The sequence below is a fragment of the Tasmannia lanceolata genome, unplaced genomic scaffold (assembly GCF_043159265.1).
Source record: "Tasmannia lanceolata isolate RefF3 unplaced genomic scaffold, GAP_Taslan_0.1 ptg000015l, whole genome shotgun sequence".
NCBI lineage: Eukaryota > Viridiplantae > Streptophyta > Magnoliopsida > Canellales > Winteraceae > Tasmannia > Tasmannia lanceolata.
Window position 1 is genome coordinate 23,132,501 of NW_027518692.1, and position 23,739 is coordinate 23,156,239.

The following is a 23,739-nucleotide window of genomic DNA, read 5'->3' on the forward strand; positions in this document are numbered from 1 at the left end:
CGCGGTCAGCCATGAATAGGGGTAAAAGATCACCAGAGATACCTTCCAAAGTGACCAACCGGGAAGTCGCTGCCGTTTCTAGCTTTGCGGCTAACGAATGTGGGAATGAGTTCGCTCCTATGGGGGGGACTCCCATCCATCGGGTCTCCAAGCAATGATCACTCAACTTTATCAACTCTACTCGGCATTCGATCATGACTTCCCGATCATTTGGAACAGAGCTTTTTTTCTTTGATTGTTTATTATTAGAAAAAGAAGATCTGTTTCTAACGAAGTGGAATACCCCATTCCTAGTGCAGATCAACTTCAAGAAGAAATTGCGACATTTCCGGAAAAAGATTTTGAGGATTTGGGTTTGACTTTAGCTCCGCCGCACACATGGCAGGGCCTTCGGATGGGAGCCCATTTTCGGGCTGTAGGGGCATCGATTGCCTCTGTTAAGCATGGAACTCACTCTTTTCTTTATCTTGGCGGTTCACTCTATTCCCTCCTTTGTTGGGAATAGTGGCCTTGTTAGGATAGGGTCTTCCCTGACTTCTTTCCTTTCGGAAAGTGCAGTTAGCGAGGAGAGCGGGCGTACTTCAAGCAGCAGGAAGTAGGCAAGCAAGAACGAATCTCCGGCGCGCTAGCTGCGCTTAGCGGCGCCCCCTGAAGTCACACAGAGAACTTCTGAAATAGCAAAAAGGGCAAGCGCTGCGAAAGCAAGGGCAAGCCAAAGTCGCTTGCTCCTGTGCTTGGCTAAAGCCTATTATGCGCTTTAGCTTTATGCGAGCTAGCTTGACGAGACAGGCAAGTCTAGCTCACAAGCAACTATAGGAGTTCAATTCTCCTTTGATCAATGTTCGGTAGCCGTTATCAAAAGATTAGATTGCCACATGCGGTACAGCTTAGTCGAGGTCTGTTTGGAGTCCCGGTTGAGAGGCCGATCAAGGAGCCACACGATTGTGCTGCTGTTGACCATAACTAAAAGGGATATGGGAGCATTTGAATTCGATGAGGTCGTGCAAGCCCTGTATGTCATTTCTGTATGCCACTCCAGCTTTCACTCAAGCCATTCTTTGAACTTACTTAATAGGGGCGACCTTCACTCTTCCTCTCGCTTCCTAACCCTAAAAGCTCACTCCTTTTGGTGTTGCTCCACGATCTGAAAGTGGAACTACGAGATAAATAAGCGGCGGGCTGATCTGACCTGCGCGTCTCCCGGGCAAGCTGCATGGGAAACAAGGTTGAAGGGGTTTTGAGTTCGAGGGAGAGCAAGAGAAGTAGGTGTTCAAGTGGAGCGAAGGTAACTGCTTGGTCGTCCGACGACAAGAGAAGGAGCTACTAAGCGAGGAAGGAGGGCAGCCCTTCGGGGAAGGGGCCGGGAAGGAAGCGGGCCTTAACATCATCGGGCATGAGAAGTAGGTGCATGGGAAGCAGGGCACGATCAAGGCTTTGCTTTGACATAGAAAGGGTCAAAGGATAAAAGAAAAATAAATCCTTTGATTTCATAAGGATAGAAAGAATTTCCCCCTCGAGATAAGAAGTTGAAATTCAAAGAAAGTATAATGGCAGTGCTTAGAACAACGAGTTCTATGATTGCGATGGACTGTCGTCATCGCACGAATGAATGATAAGGAACCCCTACAGTCCAGTGACATGATGGTTGCCATGATTTTAGAAGCCTTCGTTGTCGAGAACGAGGTAGAGTGGTGAACTGATTCGAGTGGGTAAAAGCCCATCTCTCTTCAACTGGAATTCACCGGGGACGGAAGACCGGAGGGAGTGGGCTAGGGCGGTGGTGTGGGTATATACTATACCCTACCCTAGGTCCCAGAAGCGGTCCATAAAGGGGAAATACGACTCCCTGGTTGTGAGCTTTCGTGAAGCTCTATCCCTAGCTTGCTTTGTCCCTTAGCTACCCTGGCTGGCTTTTTTGGACTTAGCTCACCGACTGTGTTGGTTCTGTCGCCCTAGGAGCAACCCGGCTTGGTTCTTCACTTACCGCTGTGTTCTGCCTGTTGGTTGCACCTTAGTTGTCTTTCAGGAGACGGTCTTGCTAGTTCGATCAGCTGGTCGTAGGTTCAAATCCTACTTGGGGCTACAGGCTATTAACCGAGAATCAAGAAGGAAAAACTGAGCAAGATAGCTTCAGCTTCCATTGAGCGTTGAGAGAGAAATCGAGATGTGAGAAAAAGAATAGCTTTTCTTCAGCTCTTCACTAGCCATTGCCAATCCTGTTCTCGATGGGAAAGCTTTACCTTAAGTGGAGTGGCCAGGCTCTGATCTGGTTGGCTGACCCTCTTCTTCCCATTCGGGTTGGGTTGACCCATAAGTCAGAAGGAATGGAACCACTGGAGAGTCGTCTGCAGTTCACACTTGGGGGCTTGAACAGTCTTCCTCCCCTCGTCATGTGCCGGACTTCATCGCATTGCATCATGGAGCCATATTGGTCGGGCACAGGCACATCAGTTTCCGGAAAGGGGGTCGGGTCTGGTGAGGCCAGGCAAGTTGGTCTGGCCCAAGGGTGCGATTCTTTCTCTAATTGATATCGGGCCTTCATCTGTTTGAAGCAAGACGCCCAATCCTTCTGAGTTCTTAGCACGACATGCCGCTATCTAAATGCGGCACTGACTTTCTCGAGCCATCCTCATCAGTCTGATAACACGGGCGGGAGACCCAGACTTTCATACTTAAATACTCTATGTGCCCACCAGTACTGAACACAAAGAAAATATTGTCACAGGTGTAAACCACCCAACGGATGCCACAGTCTCACTTCCCACAGACCTCGTCCTTGAGGATGCCAACCGCTCCTTGATCCCTGGATCAAAGACCTTGTGTGCAGAACACTTTGACCACAGTCCTGCTGACCCAGCTGCTAGTTTTACCCATCAGGTGGTCTAAACGCAAGGGTTTATTGAATAGAAATGGCCATACAAAACAAACTGGAATAGATTGATTGTCATAACCTGTTTTGATGCCAAGCCAAGTTGGTGTTTTAGAATTTCCTCTAGTAGTATTAGCTCCCGCAGGTCATATACTATCTGATTTTGATCATCGACTATCTCCTTCAAAATAGATTATGAGAATATCTTTATTTAGGGAGTGCGGTACTAGTCGGGCTTCGTTTTTCCTTCTGGCTGAGAGCCGATGATTAAACTTTCAAGCCTAAGAGGTAATTCCAGTAATAGCCAGGAGGGGAAAGCAGCAATTCGACTGATAAGAAGCCGCATGGGAAGGACTCTCGTGCTAAGGGCTCCGATACGTCTAACAAGGCCCCCAAATCGGGATGCTTTTTTTTTTTTGCAATGGACCGCACCGAGTAGCGAACTGCCCACAGAAGCAAGCGTTGAATGCCATTTCAGGCCACCCCTACCGAGGAAGAGGAACCTCGGATGGGAGCCCTACGATTGTTGAACGCCATCAAGGCTTGGAACAAGAAGAGTGGAAAATCTTCGGTAAAGGGTAGATTGCCTATCAAGGAGTAGCGAACTGCCCACAGAAGCAAGCGTTGAATGCCATTTCAGGCCACCCCTACCGAGGAAGAGGAACCTCGGATGGGAGCCCTACGATTGTTGAACGCCATCAAGGCTTGGAACAAGAAGAGTGGAAAATCTTCGGTAAAGGGTAGATTCCTCGTCAAGTCAGTTTGGGGGGTGTGGACACACTTGCGCGAATTCGGGTAACGGCTACAAGGGAGAAATAGAAAGGAAACTGTACCCGACCAGGGATGGACGTAAACTCGTAAGCTCAGGGGCTAGGGATAATCGTCCAGGTCTTATTGTGAAACAAAAAAGCCGCCCCGCCACAGCAGGCGGGTTGGTTCCTCTGTCGTCGCCGGGGAGCTCTTGGCGAGGAGACCGTAGGATAAGTTGCTAAAACAAACGGGAGGGGAGGATCGACCCGTTCAGTAGTTTTCCGAAGAAAGACTGTTGGCAGCAGGTCAGGTGGAGACATTTCTTTGGCCCCCTTCAAAAGAAATGCGGGCAGGGTAGAGCTCGGCAGAGGGTTCGAGAATAGGGTAGGGTCCTGTCCTTAAGATTCAGATAAGAAAAGGGTAGGGTCCCTTTATGCATGCACCTCCGTACAAGTGCTGCGTACAAGTTCCGGCCCGGATGATTGGGAAAGATCAAACCAATTTGAACCGCTCACATCACAGTAGTAGTAGCGTAAAGGCCGCCTTACTAATAGGGCGGGGGGCGGCCAACACATAAATAAGGCAATGACTTTCACATCTCTCTCTCTATCTATAGATATCTTGCGTGAGCAACCCGCCCTATTAGTAAGGCGTTACATGTGCTCTACAGGCCGCACTCAATCTTTCTTCCCAACGAGCCCATTTTTCTGGATTTGGAAGCCATACTAATAAGGGCGTTGCGTTCGGTTCGAAAGGCATGGTTTTCTACGGTCGGGCCCCCCCTCCCACTAGTCCGGCTAGCTAGTGAGCGGTTCTTTCGGGCGGGAAGCAGGCCCTACGGGCGGGCATCTCCCGCAACGCAAGCTGCATTGCACCACCCAAGAAGCAAAAGATTCGAGAGTCAAGGCGGAAAATACATGCATAGATAGTGGTCTATAGACCGGAATGGTTGGGGTGTGCAGGATCACTCCTGATAGATTCACCGACCTGAGTGTGGAAGTGGGGCCGCTTCCTATAGGATTTGGGCTTAATCCTTAGAGCGCTCAGAATATTGGGACCCTAGGCACATGGCCGTAAGGTGCCGAGCTTATCAGTAAATAGTTTCTCTGAAAGGAGTGTGTGTGTGGCATTTCCGGTTTGTCAACATGGTTCTTAGTTCAAGACTTCGTTCACTAAGTTCCTAGATAAACTTTGAAATGCTTACACTAGGTAGAGGTTTAAGTCCAAAAGACACCTTTGCTGATGCTTCTTACAGGATGATACATATCATAGCCGAACTGATGTGCGACTCTGGTTGGACTGTATATGGCTATTCTATACTGCACAGATCTGGGCAGGAAGATTTTCTTCAACTGGTTGGCCACATTGTAGGATGGCTTCGACAAAGCAGGCTGAGTCCCAACTGGTTGAGACTGTGGCTGCGAATGATAAATTCTTCCTGACCTGGTGGTATTGACTGATGCTGTCTGTAGCACAAGGGAAGGGTATTGATGCAAAGATCATCAAGCCTCAATGGAATGGACCTAGCCAAGTGTGGGATAGCCGTTCTGCTAGGCTTCCCCGCCATGTCGATGGGCGCCCCGACCGCTGCTTGGGGTGGGGTAGCGTAAGTCGTTTCCAGTGAAGGGGTGAGCGGTTCTCGAGGATCTGCCACCTCGAGGACTGATATGTTTGGAGTAGTAGAAGATGGGTGAGGATTTTGTGCTACAAAAGTGGGCATAACCATAGGAGGAGGAATCGTCACTAGCGGTTGTTTAGGAGGGCGCATATGGACATGTAGGGCCAGCCAGTCCTTAAGGTTTGGATGGTGTTGAAGTTCTTCACTGCACCCTCCCTTACAGAGAGAGCAGTTATCTTCTCTGCCTCGCATGACTGCACGCGGGTCATGACGGAGGTAAGGAGTTTCCTCGGCATGACCAACTAACTACAACTACCTCGCACTAAAGATTCATAAAGAACTACTCCCGGTTGATCTTACTCGGGGCCCAGAAAAGAAACAGACGTTTCGATGGGGAGAGGATCCAGAGCGTGCGTTCCAGGCACTTAAGGAGAAAGTCTGCGAAGCACCGGTTCTGGCCATGCCAGACGTTCAGAAGCCGTTCGAAATCGAGACGGACGCTTCTGCTCATGCTTTGGGAGCCGTTTTATGGCAAGACGGCCGAGTGGTCGCGTACCACAGTGAGATGTTCAATACAGCTGTCTTAAACTATCCCACATACGAAAAGGAGATGCACACGATAGTGCTGGCTGTGAAAGACTGGAGGCACTATTTGCTCGGGAAGGAGACACTTTACGAATAGGCCACTCTGATCAACAAGCCCCTTCAGTATCTACAGAAGCAGTCCAAGCTTCAGGAGGCGCGTCATATGAAGTGAGTTTCACTGCAACGGTTCGAGTTGGTGATCAAGTACAAGAAAAGAAGGGCCAACGCCGGTTGCAGATTTTCTGTCCAGACCCTCCTTTGTTTGTTATTAGTAAAGCGCCGCAACTGCTGTTTCTACCACTTTATTGGACTTCGGGGACTTTACGGCGGAGTACTCGGAGGGACGTCGAAAGGTGTCTGGGAGAAGACGGCCCGACTGCAGACGGCAGATGGCTACAGCCGGCTAGACGACTTACTCTACAAAGACGGCAGAGTATGTCGGGCAAAGAAAGGCGTCTCGCGGTCCTTCATGACGCCAGAGTTTGATTACACTTTGGAGTTGATCAAACTCTGGCTCACCCGGAAAGGCATTCTTATTGGCCCAGGATAGAAGCAGATGTCCAACGGTGATGGGTTGTGTGGATTGAGGAATGAAAGCTCGAAGACAAAGAGAACCGGGCTTTTCCAAAGAATGACTGCTGCTTTCCCACCCCCTTTGATTAGCATTTCAAAAAAAGTATATACTTCCCTACCTAATCTCTCTTTATTCTGGCACATAAATGTAGGGATCGAAGAGATTATGGCAGATCATGTTCACCAAGAAATGATCAGAAATTGGATCTTGGTCTATTTGAGATTGTTCCTTTTAATCGTAATCAAAGATCTTTTCTTGTTAATCGTTTCTTTTCCGAACAAATCTAAGAACCTAATGGATCGAACTAATCCTTGGCTGCTACGAAACATATCGGCCTTGCGTTGCGGAAGGAACGTTCTGTTATCCCTCACTCCGCTCGCCTCTGACTCTTTGACTGGCGGCTTCTGTATCGAATCTTTGGCGGATTGCTCCATCCGGTCATTGCTAACCTGATCTACGACCACCCTCGCCCGAGGCTTCCATGGGATGTACGCCTCCTCGCATTGGGAGCTTTTCCGTTTGGAGGGAAACCTTATAGGGTAAAAAGAAATAACCATACTTATCCTCCCTATAAGCGCTATTCAGGCCGTTCCTCGTCACCCTGAAAGTAGGACGATGTCTTGGTCCCGTCATATAGGCAACCTGCTTCCTTCCGTGCTCCCTTGCGCGCAAGCACGCACGCTAGCAGGGAGAGGTTTGACTGAGTAAGATCCACCTTTAGAGTAAAACCGTAGTTCTCTAGTCGAATAAAGAAAACAGTTTATAAACTAGCCTAAAACAACAAAGATGATGGACAGTCCGAAAAAACGACCAAGAAAGTCTGGTGAAAAGGTCCCTCTTGCCCACATCCTTTTCCCCTCAACCGGGCTTCCCCTTCTAACTAATAGTCGGAGTAGTCGCGATCGAAGGAATTGTTGGCCCCTCACGTTTAATGGTATGATTGCCACAAGTAACCGTGATTAGTCTTTCAACCGTTGATTTTGTAAAATGCTCGAGGTGGAATCTTTAGATGCTCATTTCGACCGGATCAAAAGCAGGATCAGTCGATTACCACCCAAACTGACTAATAGGGGGCTTTCATCCTCGGGCAGCATTTCGACGCTTCCTTGAATTCCCTTATTCCCATCCGGATAGATATTCTCTTTTGTGCCTCCACCTACTCTCATAAGGCGACCTATCTCTCATGGACAATGGGCGAAAGCCCGATCCAGCAATATCGCGTGAGTGAAGAAGGGCAATGCCGCTTGTAAAGCTCTTTCGTCGAGTGCGCGATCATGACAGGACTCGAGGAAGAAGCCCCGGCTAACTCCGTGCCAGCAGCCGCGGTAAGACGGGGGGGGCAAGTGTTCGCACCATGCCTGCTGCCTGCTCTTGTCATGCAGGCTCCCCACGCTGAATAACATGGGGGCTGTTTGCCTTTGGTAAAGATGGGGAACACCTGCTCGCTGACCCCTCTCTTCCTATGGACGACCAAAAGCAGGGTGCTCCCTATTACTCATCTATAGGGCGTATAAGACTTGATTTGCGGCAGTCAAGGTCTGTATAAGCGATCAAATTGGCGCCCCCTATTAGTAAGGGCCTGTTCTAGTTCTGGCAGGGCTCCTGTTCCATCTAAGCGGGAGCAGGGTTCGCCCTCACAGAAGAGATGGAAGGGCAACCGTTCAGAATGCAAACGCGAATAGATTCTTTGCTTGTTTACCCCGTCTGTTATAAAGATGTGATCTCCTTGCCCCCGCCCTTGCTTAAGGTTTTTGTGTTTCTTTCGGTTTCATTGATAGCAGAAGAGTACGCGCCTTACGTTTAGGGCGCTCGCGCTAGCCAGCAAGCAGCAAGCAACGGCTTCAAAGCCCCCCTATCACGTAAGGGCGTTTAAAGGGTTTTTGGGATGAGTTTTCTGCTCTTTCCCCCCTTCCTCCCTGTTCTTGTGGTGCATTAAAATCCTTGATTGAATATCAACAACGTGAGCAAAGAAGACTTATAGTCGATCAGGGACTGAAGTGCACAGACAAAGGAATATGGTAGAAGGAGTACAACAAGCAATAAAAGGAATGCAGGCGTTGGTAAGCGTAGAGGGGCTAGAAAGAGAAGTTAAGGTCGGTAGGCAGAACAGGGGGTTTGTACGCGATGCGTTCCATTTGTACGAATCGCGAACATACCACGCACGACCGGACGTAGAGCCACTAAGAGCTGGCAGACCGGGCCGGGCGCAGGTGCCAGATCCGAAAAGTAGAGTCTCGATCAGCCTAGTGCACCAACCACGTGGTACGACGGGCACCCCGTTCCCGCTGTAATCTGTACTCGGTTCTGGTTTTCTCGAACAAGCGTACCCTGATGGATGCTAGCTGCCTTCTGCAATCCTTTCTTTCCCTCAATAATAAGGTAAGCCTACAATAGCTCTTGAGCTAGCTAGATCCGCCCAATCTTGAAAGCCCACGGAGCGGTAAGGTAGCGAAGCTAAGTAAGTAGCTCAGAGGTAAGGTAATCATAAGGAAAACGTTCAGGTACTTGGAGTATATCATCTTCTCTTGCAATATGGTACAGGTGTCCGGGGTCGAAAAGGAAGAAGGTTAGTCAGAGACCGAAAGCGGACTTACTAATTATAGTAAGTTCGGACTTACTATTTATTGTTAGTGTAAATCCGACGGTCCCAAAGGCTCCAATCGAAGATCTAAACTGTTGCTCTTCGATCGAAGAATCGATGGCCAAGATTTAATTAAAGTTATTAATTTTTCCGCCCTTGTGGGGCTGAGTCTTTACATCAACACATGTGACCGACTCATGAGGCGTGGATTTCATATTGCAAATTGGTGTCATGTGTTGAAACGCGAAGGAATCATTGGATCATCTACTGGTTCTTTGCCCTTTTGGTTACCGAATTTGGATGGCTATTTTCTAGTTTTTTGGGACAGCATGGGTTTTACAGAACCGCATTTCGAAAATTATTCATAACTGGGGGGGCTGTGTTCAACGGATGTCATGGGAATCCCATGCGCCATCATATGGCACATATGGCTGGTGCATGCAACTGCAGAATTTTCCAGAACACGATCAGAACATGGCAACACATGGTACTTGAAATCAAGCTCTCTATAATCGCGTGGTCTCGTTATGAAGGGGCTTCCCTATTCTGTGGGTGATGATTTACGGAATTGGAACACGGTGCTCACGGAGAAGAAAGTTACTCTACGATTCACTCCGAAATGGATACCACCACCAGATGGCTACTTTAAACTTAACTTCGATGGTAGCTCTATCGGTAATCCGGGTCGGGCGGGGATCGGCGGGCTCATCAGGGACACAGATGGACGGACACTTACGACCTATTCGGGCTTGGCAGGGATTTGCGACACGAATGAAGAGGAAGTAATAGCACTACTATTTGGACTACAATTGTATGCTAAAAACAATCGGGACCATTAATTGTGGAAGGGGATTCTGCAAATACCATCGCTTGGGCCTCGAACCGGAGCTGCGGACCATGGAAGCTGCATGATACTTTGGATGCAATTCGCGATCTGATCAGAGCCATCCATCTTCAGATATGTTGTAGACGGAGATCAGCTAACACAATGGCTGATGAATTGCCGAAGGCTGGTGTTGACATCGCTGAAACGACCATTACTGTCTTTAACCGTGGGTGATACCTTACCCGGACAATTGTATTTTCTTTTGCATGCGGGCTGGTGTATGCTTGGGATGTATCTTTGATCAGTTGGGAGACCTCTTGTCCCTGTTCTGTATGGAAACTTCTATGGGAATAAAATTTCTTTACTATTAAAAAAAATGTTTGAAAACTAGTACTTGGTCCGGTACTTGTCCAAGATTAAAACTGAATCAACTCGTGCAAGTCAATGATAAAGGTGATGAGTTTTTTTTTCTTTTTTTGGGACTTAGTTGAGTCAATTAAGATTTTGAATGACTCAGTAAGGCCCATAGTTTCAAAAGTCCTCTGCGTCATTGTGGACTCCCCTCAAGTCGACTCCCTTTTACCTTGGCCACGTTCTTGTTCAAGTTCACATTTTCCCCTACAAAGTCAATCAAGACTCTTGAATCTCCCTAGTTATGAGTGCATCAACCGAGTACTCAGCCTCAGCAACCGATTACTCGACTGCATTGTGCCGAGTTGAATAGGGTTTGCTTTGGCCGCGTTATGACCCGCATTTGTGTTTTGAAACACGGGTATGGCCACAACCTAGTCGAGTCGATGATTGAGCCATGTTTTTTTTTGTTTTTTTAAGTAGTGGTTAGCTGGATGCCCATTTAAATTTACGTGCATCTTTTTCAAATGTATTCCCTCTAGGTGGAATCGTCTTGCTTCTAAAAAAATGCAAGATAGAATATGTGCCTTAGAAATGGTATCCTAAAGGCAAAAGGGGACATGCTTCTGGTGATGGATGATTTTTTTTCCGTTGGTATGAAGCGACATGGCTTAAGGTTGCATACAATTTCTTTGTTTTGAGCTTTGTTTACTACTACTTGAAACATGGTTGCTCTAATATTTTTTTATTATCATGGAACTGTGTTATATTCAATGTTTCACATAATTAGTTTTAGAATATTATAATTTTTCTCTTTTGCATATTACATTATACATGGCTATGAAGAAGCATATAATTACTGAATGGGACCTAGTCCATGACACACATGGACCCATATGTACATGAGAAGCAATGTGAATGAAATTATAGGAAAAGTTGTGAATACATCTTAATACATTTTATTTCACCCTCTTCTCTCTCTATCTCTTCTAGAGTTGGAGGTGCTTCTTTCTTTAGCTTTACGAATGACTCGTGTAATGAAGGAGACGATTGCCCTTCCATCTACCTTTCAACTCTATTAATTTTGCTTCTGATTTTTAGATTCTTCAATTTCCAACCTTTAGCATCACTTGGATTGAAATGTTCCCTTTCTACAGAACTAATTCATTGAAACTAACTGATTCATTGACTAACTAATTCTTTTTGTTGTCTTATAGAATTTTGACTGGGATTCTGAAAAAACGCATTTGTATCAATGTCTTGTCAATCAAGATGGAAGTTTCACTTTCAAGGTTCGTATTATTTTTCTGAATATTTTTGCAAAAAATGAACTGTTTTGTTCTTTTTTACTCTTGCTCTCTCAGTTTGAGTATGGGAATGCAGATGGCATATAATCTTTACACATGTTATTTAAAATTGCCATTTGTAGATGACATTTGAAACCTTTGGTGAAGAATCTCTTGCAATGTTTGTCCCAACTTTTCTATATCTTCTAAAGCACATGAAATTTCCATTTTCATGATTTGGATTGCTTATATTGTTTGTTTCTGCTAGTTGTGGTGGCAAACATCTATTTTGACAAATCTGCCTACTAGAAACCCTATTTTTCTTTTCTAATTAAGAATGATCGTGTCCTTTTAGTACACATCTTAGATTCAGTGTATTAGAACATCTGTTATATTTTTTGACAGAGCGAAAGCTCATCTAGTCAGTGTGAAAATATGAAGTGAGTTTAAAAGCATGGGCTCAAAATGGGACTTGGCTAGAGCTTGGGCAAGTTGACATGGCCTAGTCAATGAAAAGCAGTGAAAAATGTTGGAAGATCTGTTTCCATTTCTTTTGAGAAATAACATAGAAGCTTATTAAAAAAAATAGAAAATTGAGGAAAAGATTGCCCAAAATTAAACAAAAAAACAAAAGAAGAATGGAAACTAGAAAACTATAAATGCTAGAAAGATTGAAAAAAAAATTTGTTAGTATATAGGAGTTACTCATTGACTTGATTCAGTTGATGAAGAACTTGGTCGATTGACCATTGACCTTGAGGTAAGTAAGCATAGGCATCCAGGTGTGCCCCCAATGATTGCCCCAGAACTCTACATGTATTGATACAATCAACAACATCGAGAATAAATGGGGAGCGTAGGAAGAGTGTGCCGAGTCATTTGAGTGTCTAGCCTTTTTCATTTATATTACTGATGTCAGTTTAATTTTGCTAAGCTCTAAGTTTGATTTAGATCGATATTACCTGAGTTCTATGTTATACAAAAAAAAAAAAAAATCATTCCGCATTTTTCATGAGTTACATTTAGTTTATGTATTTGGTAGCGATTCGGGTTTATCCGAAAATCCGGGTCGTTACAGATTTCCATATGTATTTACGAAGACTTTGCCAAAGGTTCTAGCCAAATCCTTGTTGGGAACTTGTTGCTTGCTGATTTTGTGCCTTGATTTGTTGTTGCTTTAGTTTTCATTCCGGAGGGGGTTGTAATTTGGTAATGTATTACCTAGATTTTGTGTAAGTATGTGTGCATATATTCTTAGTAGTGTTGAAATCCACCAGCTATCATAGGTTCAAAAGCTAAATGGATTACTTTTAAGTGTTGTATGTTAATAACTGTTGTCCTATGGTTTTATAATAAATACCTCTATTGGGAATGCTTGTAGTTATGAATGTTTGCTATCAACATTTTCAAGCTACATGGGTGGATATCTTCTTATGGAGCACACAACTTATGAAAGCTAGGAAGCCTCATTGTGTATCAAATTGCTTTACCTTCATGTTTTCTTAAGCCAGATTTCCCTAAACGAAATTTATTTAAGTATGCGAAATATATTACAAAATTAAACAATAAGTTGGTTTCCTGTGTAAATATCTTTTTTATGATGATGTTATATGTTGAAATATCCTGACATTATAGTATTACATTTAATTAATTAATGTTCTTTCTTGATGTGTCTAGGGACCTTTTATAGATAAAAAAAAAACTCACCTGCAAAGGGTCTTGGGAGACGAAAACATATTAGATGTCAGGTTTGCTGAGGATGGGTTTGCTGAGAATGTGTATGACAAGATTGTAACAGAGGGAATAGTTGTGGGATTGCGCCGTTATCGCTTTTTTGGTGAGTCATTTTTGGTTGTGTTCTTCATATTTGATATAGCTATAATAGTCAATTCCTGGATTCGTAAGTATCACATGGCATATGATTAACTCCTGGATTCCTAAGTATCATTTTATTTGTGATCACATGAAAAATAAGCATAATATAGGGAGTACTTTATTGTTTGTGCATGTATAAACATACTCATAATTTATGTTTGTATTTTTAGTTTCTTTGACATTTATATTATTTGAACATTGTTCTTCAGTATATTATTGGAAAAATTATTAAAAAAAAGCAAAGTTTTGTCTAAATTGTAAATAAAGGGTAGTGATTTGAAAATTATAAAAAAGGTGTTGTCAGGTGAGAGAAGATGGCTCTTAGGACAAATATACCCCTCCTACGTCTTTTTTCCCTCCACCTTTTTCACCTATCCCTATACACTTATTACCTTCTCACCTACCACCTTCTTCTTCCTCAAGGCTTTTCTAACGTGGAAAACTCCATGAGAGGGTTTTGAAAGTTGCCATTTACCTACCATCTTCTTCTTCCTAAAGGCTTCATCGAAGGTTTTTGAAGCTTGCCATTGCCATTGTAGTTTTGGAAAAAAACTCCATTGCCAACGTTTCCAAGCTCCATTATCATTGTAGTGTTGAAAAAAAAACTTTATTTGCAACGTGATAAAGCTCCATTGCCATTGTACTTTTGGAAAAAAGCCCATTGCCAACGTGATATAGCTCCATTACCATTGTAGTTTGGAAAAAAATCTCCATTGCTTATTTGGGTGATAAACATAGCTTCGGTTAGGTTTAACATCTTCTTTTCATGTTTTTTGTGCTTTGGTTTTTTCACCCTATTTATGAGACTCTTTGTTTGGTTGCCATGTTTATCTTACCTCTCTCTATCTCTCTCTATGTGTACAATCATGTTTGATTACATGTTAGAACCTAGTGGTTCCAGGTTATAAAATGTGGTTCCGTAGTAGTTCCGGGGTAGAAAATGTGGTTCCCTAGTGGTTCCGAGGTATAAAAGGTGGTTATGTAGTGGTTTCGAGATATAAAATGTGGTTCCCTAGTGGTTCCGGGGTAAAAAATGTGGTTCCCTAGTGGTTCCAGGGTATAAATTGTGGTTCCCTAGTTGTTCCGAGGTATAAAATGTGGTTCACTAGTGGATGTTGTGTATAAAATGTGGTTCCCTAGTGGTTCCGGGGTATAAAATGTGGTTCCCTAATGGTTCCGGGGTATAAAATGTTGTTCCCTAGTGCTTCTGGAGTAGAAAATGTGGTTCCCTAGAAGTTCCGGGGTATAAAATGTGGTTCCCTAGTGGTTCCGGGGTATAAAATGTGGTTCCCTAGTGGTTCAAAGGTATAAAATGTGGTTCCCTAGTGGTTCCGGGGTATTAAATGCGGTTCCCTAGTGGTTCCGGGGTATAAAATGTGGTTCCCTAGTGGTTCCAGGGTATAAAATGTGGTTCCCTAGTGGTTCCGGGGTAGAAAATGTGGTTCCCTAGTTGTTGCGGGTTATAAAATGTCGTTCCCTAGTGGTTCCGGAGTAGAAAATGTCGTTCCCTAGTGGTTCCGAGGTATAAAATGTGGTTCTGTAGTGGTTCCGGGGTATAAAATGGTTCCCTAGTAGTTCTGGGGTAGAAAATGTGGTTTCCTAGTGGTTCCGGGGTATAAAATGTGGTTCTCTAGTGGTTCCGGGGTATAAAATGTGGTTCCCTAGTGGTTCCAGGGTATAAAATGTGATTCCCTAGTGGTTCCGAGGTATAAAATGTGGTTCCCTAGTGCTTCTGAGGTATAAAATGTGGTTCCCTAGTGGTTTCAGAGTATAGAATGTGGTTCCCTAGTGGTTCCGAGGTAAAAAATGTGGTTTCCTAGTGGTTCTGAAATATTAAATGTGGTTCCGTAATGGTTCCGGGGTATAAAATGTGGTTCCATAGTGGTTCCGAGGTATAAAATGTGGTTCCCTAGTGGTTCTGGGGTATAAAATGTGGTTCCCTAGTGGTTCCGGGTTATAAAATGTGGTTCCCTAGTGGTTCCGAGGTATAAAATGTGGTTCCCTAGTAGTTCCGGGGTAGAAAATGTGGTTCCCTAGCGGTTCCGAGGCATAAAATGTGGTTCGGTAGTGGTTCCAAAGTAGAAAATGTGGTTCCCTAGTGGTTTCGGGGTATAAAATGTGGATCCCCAGTGGTTCCGAGGTATAAGATGTGGTTGCCTAGTGGTTCCGGAGTATAGAATGTGGTTCTGTAGTGGTTCCAAGGTATAAAATATGGTTCCCTAGTGGTTCCAGGGTATAAAATGTGGTTCCCTAGTGGTTCCTGAGTAGAAAATGTGGTTCCCTAGTGGTCCCGGAGAAGAAAATGTGGTTCCCTAGTGGTTCCGGAGTAGAAAATGTGATTCCCTAGTGCTTCCGAGGTATAAAATGTGGTTCCCTAGTGGTTCCGGGGTAGAAAATGTTGTTCCCTAATGGTTCCGAGGCATAAAATGTGGTTCGGTAGTGGTTCGAGGGTATAAAATGTGGTTCCCTAGTGGTTCCGAGGTATAAAATGTGGTTCCCTAGTGGTTCTGAGGTATTAAATGTGGTTCCGTAATGGTTCTGGGGTATAAAATGTGGTTCCGTAGTTGTTTTGAGGTATAAAATGTGGTTCCCTAGTGGTTCTGGCGTATAAAATGTGGTTCTGTAGTGGTTCTGGGGAATAAAATGTGGTTCCCTAGTGGTTCCGAGGTATAAAATGTGGTTCCCTAGTGGTTCCAGGGTATAAAATGTGGTTCCCTAGTGGTTTCGGGGTATAAAATGTGGTTCCCTAGTTGTTCCGAGGTATAAAATGTGGTTCCCTAGTGGTTTCGGGGTATAAAATGTGGTTCCCTAGTTGTTCCGAGGTATAAAATGTGGTTCCCTAGTGGTTCCGAGGTATAAAATGTGGTTCCCTAATGGTTCTGGGTTATTAAATGTGGTTTCCTAGTGGTTCCGGCGTATAAAATGTGGTTCGGTAGTGGTTCCGGGGTATAAAATGTGGTTCCCTAGTGGTTCCGAGGTATAAAATGTGGTTCCCTAGTGGTTCTGGGGTATAAAATGTGGTTCCCTAGTGGTTCCGGGGTATAAAATGTGGTTCCCTAGTGCTTCCGGAGTATAGAATGTGGTTCCCTAGTGGTTCCGAGGTAGAAAATGTGGTTCCATAGATGTTCCGAGGTATAAAATGTGGTTCCGTAGGTTCTGGGGTATAAAATGTAGTTCCGTAGTGGTTCCGAGGTATAAAATGTGGTTCCCTAGTGGTTCCGGAGTATAAAATGTGGTTCCCTACTGGTTTCAGGGGTATAAAATGTAGTTCCCTAGTGGTTCCGGGGCATAAAATGTGGTTCCCTAGTGGTTCTGGGGCAAAAAATGTGGTTCCCCAGTGGTTCCAGGGTATAAAATGTGGTTCCCTAGTTGTTCCGAGGTATAAAATGTGGTTCCCTAGTGGTTCCGGGGTATAAGATGTGGTTCCATAGTGGTTCCGGGGTATAAAATGTGGTTCCCTAGTAGTTCCGGGGTATAAAATGTGGTTCCCTAGTGGTCCCGAGGTATAAAATGTGTTTCCCTAGTGGTTCCGGGGTATAAAATGTGGTTCCCTAGTGGTTCCGAGGTATAAAATGTGTTTCCCAAGTGGTTCTGGGGTATAAAATGTGGTTCCCTAGTGGTTTTGGGGTATAAAATGTGGTACTCTAGTGGTTCCGGGGTAGAAAATGTGGCTCCCTAGTGGTTCCGGGGTAGAAAATGTGGTCCCCTAGTGGTTCCGGGGTAGAAAATGTGGTTCCCTAGTGTTTCTGACGTATAAAATGTGGTTCCCTAGTAGTTTTGGCGTAGAAAATGTGGTTCCCATGCCGGGCCCGTACGGGCCGGGTCGACCCGCGGGTCACCCGGCTAGTTGTTTCGAGGTATAAAATGTGGTTCCCTAGTGGTTCCGGGGTATAAGATGTGTTCCCTAGTGGTTCCGGGGTATCAAATGTGGTTCCTCAGTAGTTCCGGGGTATAAAATGTGGTTCCCTAGTGGTTCCGAGGTATAAAATGTGTTTCCCTAGTGGTTCCGGGGTATAAAATGTGGTTCCCTTGTGGTTCCAGGGTATAAAATGTGGTTCCCTAGTGGTTCCGAGGTATAAAATGTGTTTCCCTAGTGGTTATGGGGTAGAAAATGTGTTTCCTTAGTGGTTCAGGCGTAGAAAATGTGGTACCCTAGTGGTTCCGGGGTAGAAAATGTGGCTCCCTAGTGGTTCCGAGGTATAAAATGTGGTTCCCTAGTGGTTCCGGGGTAGAAAATGTGGTTCCCACGCCGGGCCCGTACGGGCCGGGTCGATCCGTTGGTCACCTGGATTTTTGCCGTATTTTTTAAGATGTTTTTGGGAAATGTTAACCGCACTACCATATTTTGATGACACTCCTCACTTTATTAAAAGTACGGTATGGCCCACACCATAGGATGATCCAAACCGTCCATTAGATGGGCCACAACCTAAATAGGTTGTGCCCCAAAAAGCATTTCCGAAGGTTGATCCTAACCCTCTGATCAAAATGTTAGAGGGTTGGTCTTAACCCTCTATAGATCGGAGGGTTAGGATCAACCTATGGAAATGATTTTTAGGACACAACCTATTTAGGCTGTGGCCCATCTAATGGACGCTTTGGATCATCCTATGGGGGGGCCATACCGTACTTTTCATTAAGTGAGGAGTGCCCTCATCAAAATACAGTAGTGTGGATAACATTTTCCTTTTTTTTGTATAGGAATTTGCTAGCCATCTTCGCCGAGGCAACTTTTCGGCTTGTGGCCCATCCTTTGATGCAAAGGTTGGCAGAAGTAATATGGGTGCAAAGGTGGCTAGCGAAAACATAATTGCAAAAAGTAGTAATCATTACGGATTTGTGGCTGAAGTGCTAAGTTTTAAATGAAAAATTACGAAAAAATAGAAGCAAAATAGTAAAATTACGAAAAAATACCAAAAGGATGCACTAACATATGACAATTACCAAACTACAACGTCCGACTGTCTTCCGTCGGAAGTTCGAACGTTTGTTCGGAAGTCCGAACAAACCTTCGGACTTCCGAATGGAACCAGTATTTTGGTTACGTATACTGGCTTCCATTCGGAAGTCCTAAGTTTTGTTCGGACTTCCGACGGAAGCCAGTAGAATAGGGATAATTCCAAAGATTTTTATTTTCAAATTGAGTAATAATTCCAAGGATAATAGTGATATACATTGTGATCTTAGTGTCATGCAGGCAACCATAAATTAAACCTTGGTTTTGATGTTTTAGAATCCAAAAATGCAAAGAAAATGGATTTATCTTGAAAATGGGGAAAACAACAAAATTCAGTTTTAAGCTCAAAATTAATTTTCTTTGCATTTTGTAACACTGCTTTGATAAGTTTATCATGAATAAACCCTCATGAATACCAAACCTTGTTGTAAATGGCAACCTTCAAAACCCTTCCATGGAGTTTTCCACGTTAGAAAAGTATTGAGGAAGAAGAAGGTGGTAGGTGAGAAGGTAATAAGTGCATAGGGATAGGTGTAAAAAGGTGGAGAGAAAAAAGAGGTAAGAGGAGTATATTTGTCCTAAAAGCCATCTTCTCTCACCTGACAACACCTTTTTTATAAATTTCTAATCACTACCCTTTATTCACAATTTAGACAAAACTTTGCATTTTTTTAATAATTTTTCCTATATTATTCATTATATTTTATTTCTCTGATAGATTTAAAGAAATATATTGTCCTAAAAAATGTAAAGGCAACGAATATGCAATTATTGTCGACAATTAGATGTATTAGACGTGCTACTGTTCAATTATAAAAGATTAATAATGCCTTCTCCAACAGCTTAAGCTTTTGGAGTAACTGGTAGTTTCACATTGTAACGACACGGCTTCCATTGCCTGAGGTCGCTACCAAAACCACTGAAACTTTTTAATTTGTATATAATTTTTTTTTTTTAAACAGATAAAACATAGCGAAAGCGATTAATTAAAACTAAATAATTTCAAACCTCCTCATCATTATTATTCTCGTGAACAACTCACAAAAAAAGGAAAATGTCTCCAAATTTGAGACCCATTAACATAATTAAACCCAAAGTCTGAATAACCAAAATAATAATTCCTAAATCCGAATAAACCAAAACCACGGAAGTGACCATGATGTCAATCCGCACTCTAAAACTCTAGCACTCCAAATGCCCGCATTGGTCTCATCAAATGTCTTCATTAGCAAAAGCTCCTTCCTCTTCACCTACCATTCCTGTAGGATATGAGGGGTTAGAAGCAAGTAAAGGAAACTCTCAGAATAATGAAATTAAGCGACATGTATTTCACCATAATATTTTCTATAACAATGGAACAAAATAAAACATGAATTACAGCAGTCTTATTATCAACTTATAGCTAAAATAATTAATTGTAAAATGCAATGCATGAGTGAAACCTTAAATGAACTCTCCTTTTTCCCCAATGATCATGCGGCAGTTCCCATTGATTTTCTCCTCATGTACTGCGGTGGCTTTCTAGCCTGACCGATGATCATTGACCATCAAGGACCCTCCGTTCCCTAATGGAACGTGATCCACTTTAGGATTTCGATCGGTTCACCACAAGGGTTCCTCCCAATGCATCGCCTACCGTCTGTCGTACGCCCTCGGACTGGTTGGCTTTTGGCTTTCCGCCCAAGGTTGGATCTAAGGGTTCTCCTTAGTCCTCCCTCCCATTACTCCCAATCCTAAGTATGTTTACAATTATTTAGCGAAAGCGATTAATTAAAACTAAATAAAATTATATACAAATTAAAAAGTTTCAGTGGTTTTGGTAGCGACCTCAGGCAATGGAAGCCGGGTCGTTACAGTTGTGGTATCAAAGCAGTACTTAGTGAATATGCAAGTGAAAGAAGTCATTGATAGGGTGCAAAGGGAAGCCATAATTGAACTCAGTAACTCCTCTTCGGAAAGCGAACCTAGTGAGGACCCTCCTTCTCCTGTTCATCCTCCGTCATTAGATCGGACGATCTCCGATAAGTCTTCAAAGAGAGATTCAAAGAAGCCGATGCCGTCATCAGTTGGTGAGAAAAGAAAAATCTGTCGAAGGGGGATTAGCGAATCATCGTCGTCGGTGGCGTGTGAGATGAGAGGTTTCGCCCAGACGCCTCCGTATTCTGGGGAAGAGGTATCAAGTGCTAGAAAGAAGAAGGTAAAACTCGAGTTGGCCTTGGGAGAAAGTATAGGAAGTAACTTATCAAGCAATAATGAGGTACGTAGATTTTTGTGAGATTTATGTTATAATATTTGCTTAGTATGATGTGTTAGACCTTAATTTCTTATTTTGACTTCTTATTCTAGCTAGGGTGGAATTTTGGGGACAAAATTTTCATTAAGGGGGGTAGAATATAACAACTGGAAATTTTGTGTTGTTATTTAAGATAATTTCACCCTAAAAAGTTAAGATTCAGAGTGTATTAACCAAATTAATGTGTCATAAAAAGGGTTTCAAGGGATATTTTGGCACTTTATAAAAAGTCAATGGAGGCCTTTAATTTTCAATTTTGGTGGGGCCCTACAATTTAACGTGAAAACCATAGCCTTTCTAAACCACCCTCTTATTATGTATTGTAAAACAAAAAAAAAATTGATATTTCCACTCCAAGTTTTAATTAAAGTGGGTGTGGCAAGATTGCCCAAGCAAGATTATCACACTAGACATTTGTGTGAGGGGCATTCTTGGCATACAATTTTGGGATGTGTTCCCATGTAGCAAGAAATCAAAAATATTTTCAGCATAGGTATCCTTCCCAAAATTTCTAACGCTATTTCCTTGTGGGTGAAAATTACATTTAATACTCCCCTAGTTGGGGCGCCACTTTTGGGCCTTGTTTTTATACATATGGTATATGTACATACCCATGCATCACAAATGAATGGGAATTGCCTTCTTTCTCTTTGTGAAAAGCAACTGTACGTTTCTCCCTAGAGGGAAAAACGCACAGTGTTAACAAAATGAGAAGACCACTTGCTTTAAAAGGTGGGATTTTGGAATCTTGCTTTAAATTTATCATTTAAAGAGGGAAAGAAGTGAGACGTGTGTACTATGCCTTTCCATACTCCTTTAAAATATTGTGTGGGCCACCTTCAATCTTGCAATCAAGAATTCTTCTTTTGGTAGCCTTTTAATGTTCTTGGTGGATAAATTGGAAGGATGGTACATAAAAATAGAAAACTTATGTAAATAGGGATTTCTTGGGGAGAAATCAAATTTATAAATTAGGAAGCCTTCCTCTCTTTCTCTCCCTCTTAGGATCGTGTATTTCATCCTTTGCTATTCCCATCAAAACTTTGAAATAGAGAGAGAGAGAGAGGTGTTCGGCCATTAAAAGAACAAGGAGAAGAGAAGTTCATTTTGATTCATTGACTACAAGTAAGTGCTCAGTGAACTCACCATTTATTTTCTTTGACTAGGCTTATGTAACAAAAATAAAATGAAATAATGGGATTTCTAAAACCTTCTTGCAAAGCCCATATCTTATGTAAATTACGTCATCTACTTGAGTTATAATTTTTCTCTTTCGGAACAAGACTATATACAGATAAATGGCAAATGAATTAATGTTTAAAAGAAATTAAGAAAAACTTTTGAGCACACATATTAGATAAGAGCCAAAGATTTTACTTTCAAGAATTGTACCTTGCCAATGTCAAATAAATCTGTAAAATTTTTGGAAATCGACATTAGTATGTCAAACGAAATGTTATTGATAATTTTCTTTTTTTTATATATATCTACGCTTTCAGTTGAAATTTTAATACCTTATGTACATCAAGTGCTTATGTGTTACGAGTTGAAATTTTAATACCTTATGTACATCAAGTGCTTATGTGTTACGAGTTAGCACAGTATCTATATAAGCGTGCATATAAGTAATCACTTATTCAAATAAATCAAGAATATTGGAGTAAAGAGAACTAGGTGTAATTAGGAAGTGTACCCTAACTTAGGATGAGATTTAGCAATTTAATGAAAAGCTTAGTTGTATGTGCGATTCCATGATCCCAGGATTTGTACTTATCTGATTCTGGTTAGAAGCGGCTTCGAATTTTCCAAGTTCTGACGTCAAGGCAAGTTCTGGTTACTCGCTTTATAATGTTTTTTTTATGTTGATATGGTTTCATTATTCTATTTTCCATATTAATGAAATGAATAATTTAGCATGTGTAATAAGAATGGACTGTTCTGCATGTTTTCCGATTTCAATTAATTAATGCTTGGAATTGGATAATGATTGGAAAATTTAGATATGGATTGTAAAAGAAAATGTTTTATTGGAAAATAATTGTAAACATACTTAAGATTGGGAGTAATGGGAGGGAGGACTAAGGAGAACCCTTAGATCCAACCTTGGGCGGAAAGCCAAAAGCCAACCAGTCCAAGGGCGTATGACAGCCGGTAGGCGATGCATTGGGAGGAACCCTTGTGGTGAACCGATCGAAATCCTAAAGTGGATCACGTTCCATTAGGGAACGGAGGGTCCTTGATGGTCAATGATCACCAGTCAGGCTAGAAAGCCACTGCAGTACATGAGGAGAAAATCAATGGGAACTGCCGCATGATCATTGGGGAAAAAGGAGAGTTCATTTAAGGTTTCACTCATGCATTGCATTTTACAATTAATTATTTTAGCTATAAGTTGATAATAAGACTGCTGTAATTCATGTTTTATTTTGTTCCATTGTTATAGAAAATATTATGGTGAAATACATGTCGCTTAATTTCATTATTCTGAGAGTTTCCTTTACTTGCTTCTAACCCCTCATATCCTACAGGAATGGTAGGTGAAGAGGAAGGAGCTTTTGCTAATGAAGACATTTGATGAGACTAATGCGGGCATTTGGGGTGCTAGAGTCTTAGAGTGCGGATTGACATCATGGTCACTTCCGTGGTTTTGGTTTATTCGGATTTAGGAATTATTATTTTGGTTATTCAGACTTTGGGTTTAATTATGTTAATGGGTCTCAAATTTGGAGACATTTTCCTTTTTTTGTGAGTTGTTCACGAGAATAATAATGATGAGGAGGTTTGAAATTATTTTGTTTTAATTAATCGCTTTCGCTATGTTTTATCTGTTTAAAAAAAAAAATTATATACAAATTAAAAAGTTTCAGTGGTTTTGGTAGCAACCTCAGGCAATGGAAGCCGGGTCGTTACACACATGGTATCAGAGCTCAGGGCGTGGTAAACCCAGTTTGCCTAAGATCTTGGAAACCCCGGTGTAGGATCTCGTGGTTCCCACGTTGCCGCCGCATGGAGGGGGAGATTGTTGGGGTTCCACGCAAAAGGAAATAGTCCCACATCAGATAAGTGAAGTGGATGGGGATGGGTTATAAGGGAATGGACAACCTCCCTCTAACGACTAGCTTCTAGGGGTGAGTTCTACCCTGTTAAATTCCCTACAAATGGTATCAGTGCAAA

General features: G+C 42.8%; 1 protein-coding gene across 2 annotated transcripts in view; it reads left to right on the top strand.

Moving 5' to 3' along the window:
• LOC143845474 (putative RNA-dependent RNA polymerase 5) overlaps window positions 1-23,739 on the top strand; it is a 77,740-nt gene that overhangs the window by 12,054 nt on the left and 41,947 nt on the right. For both annotated transcript variants that reach the window (XM_077353835.1, XM_077353836.1), the window contains exons 5-6: window positions 11,372-11,446; window positions 13,118-13,277. In XM_077353835.1, the coding sequence (XP_077209950.1) occupies window positions 11,372-11,446; window positions 13,118-13,277 (235 nt within the window). The remainder of the gene's footprint in view (window positions 1-11,371; window positions 11,447-13,117; window positions 13,278-23,739) is intronic.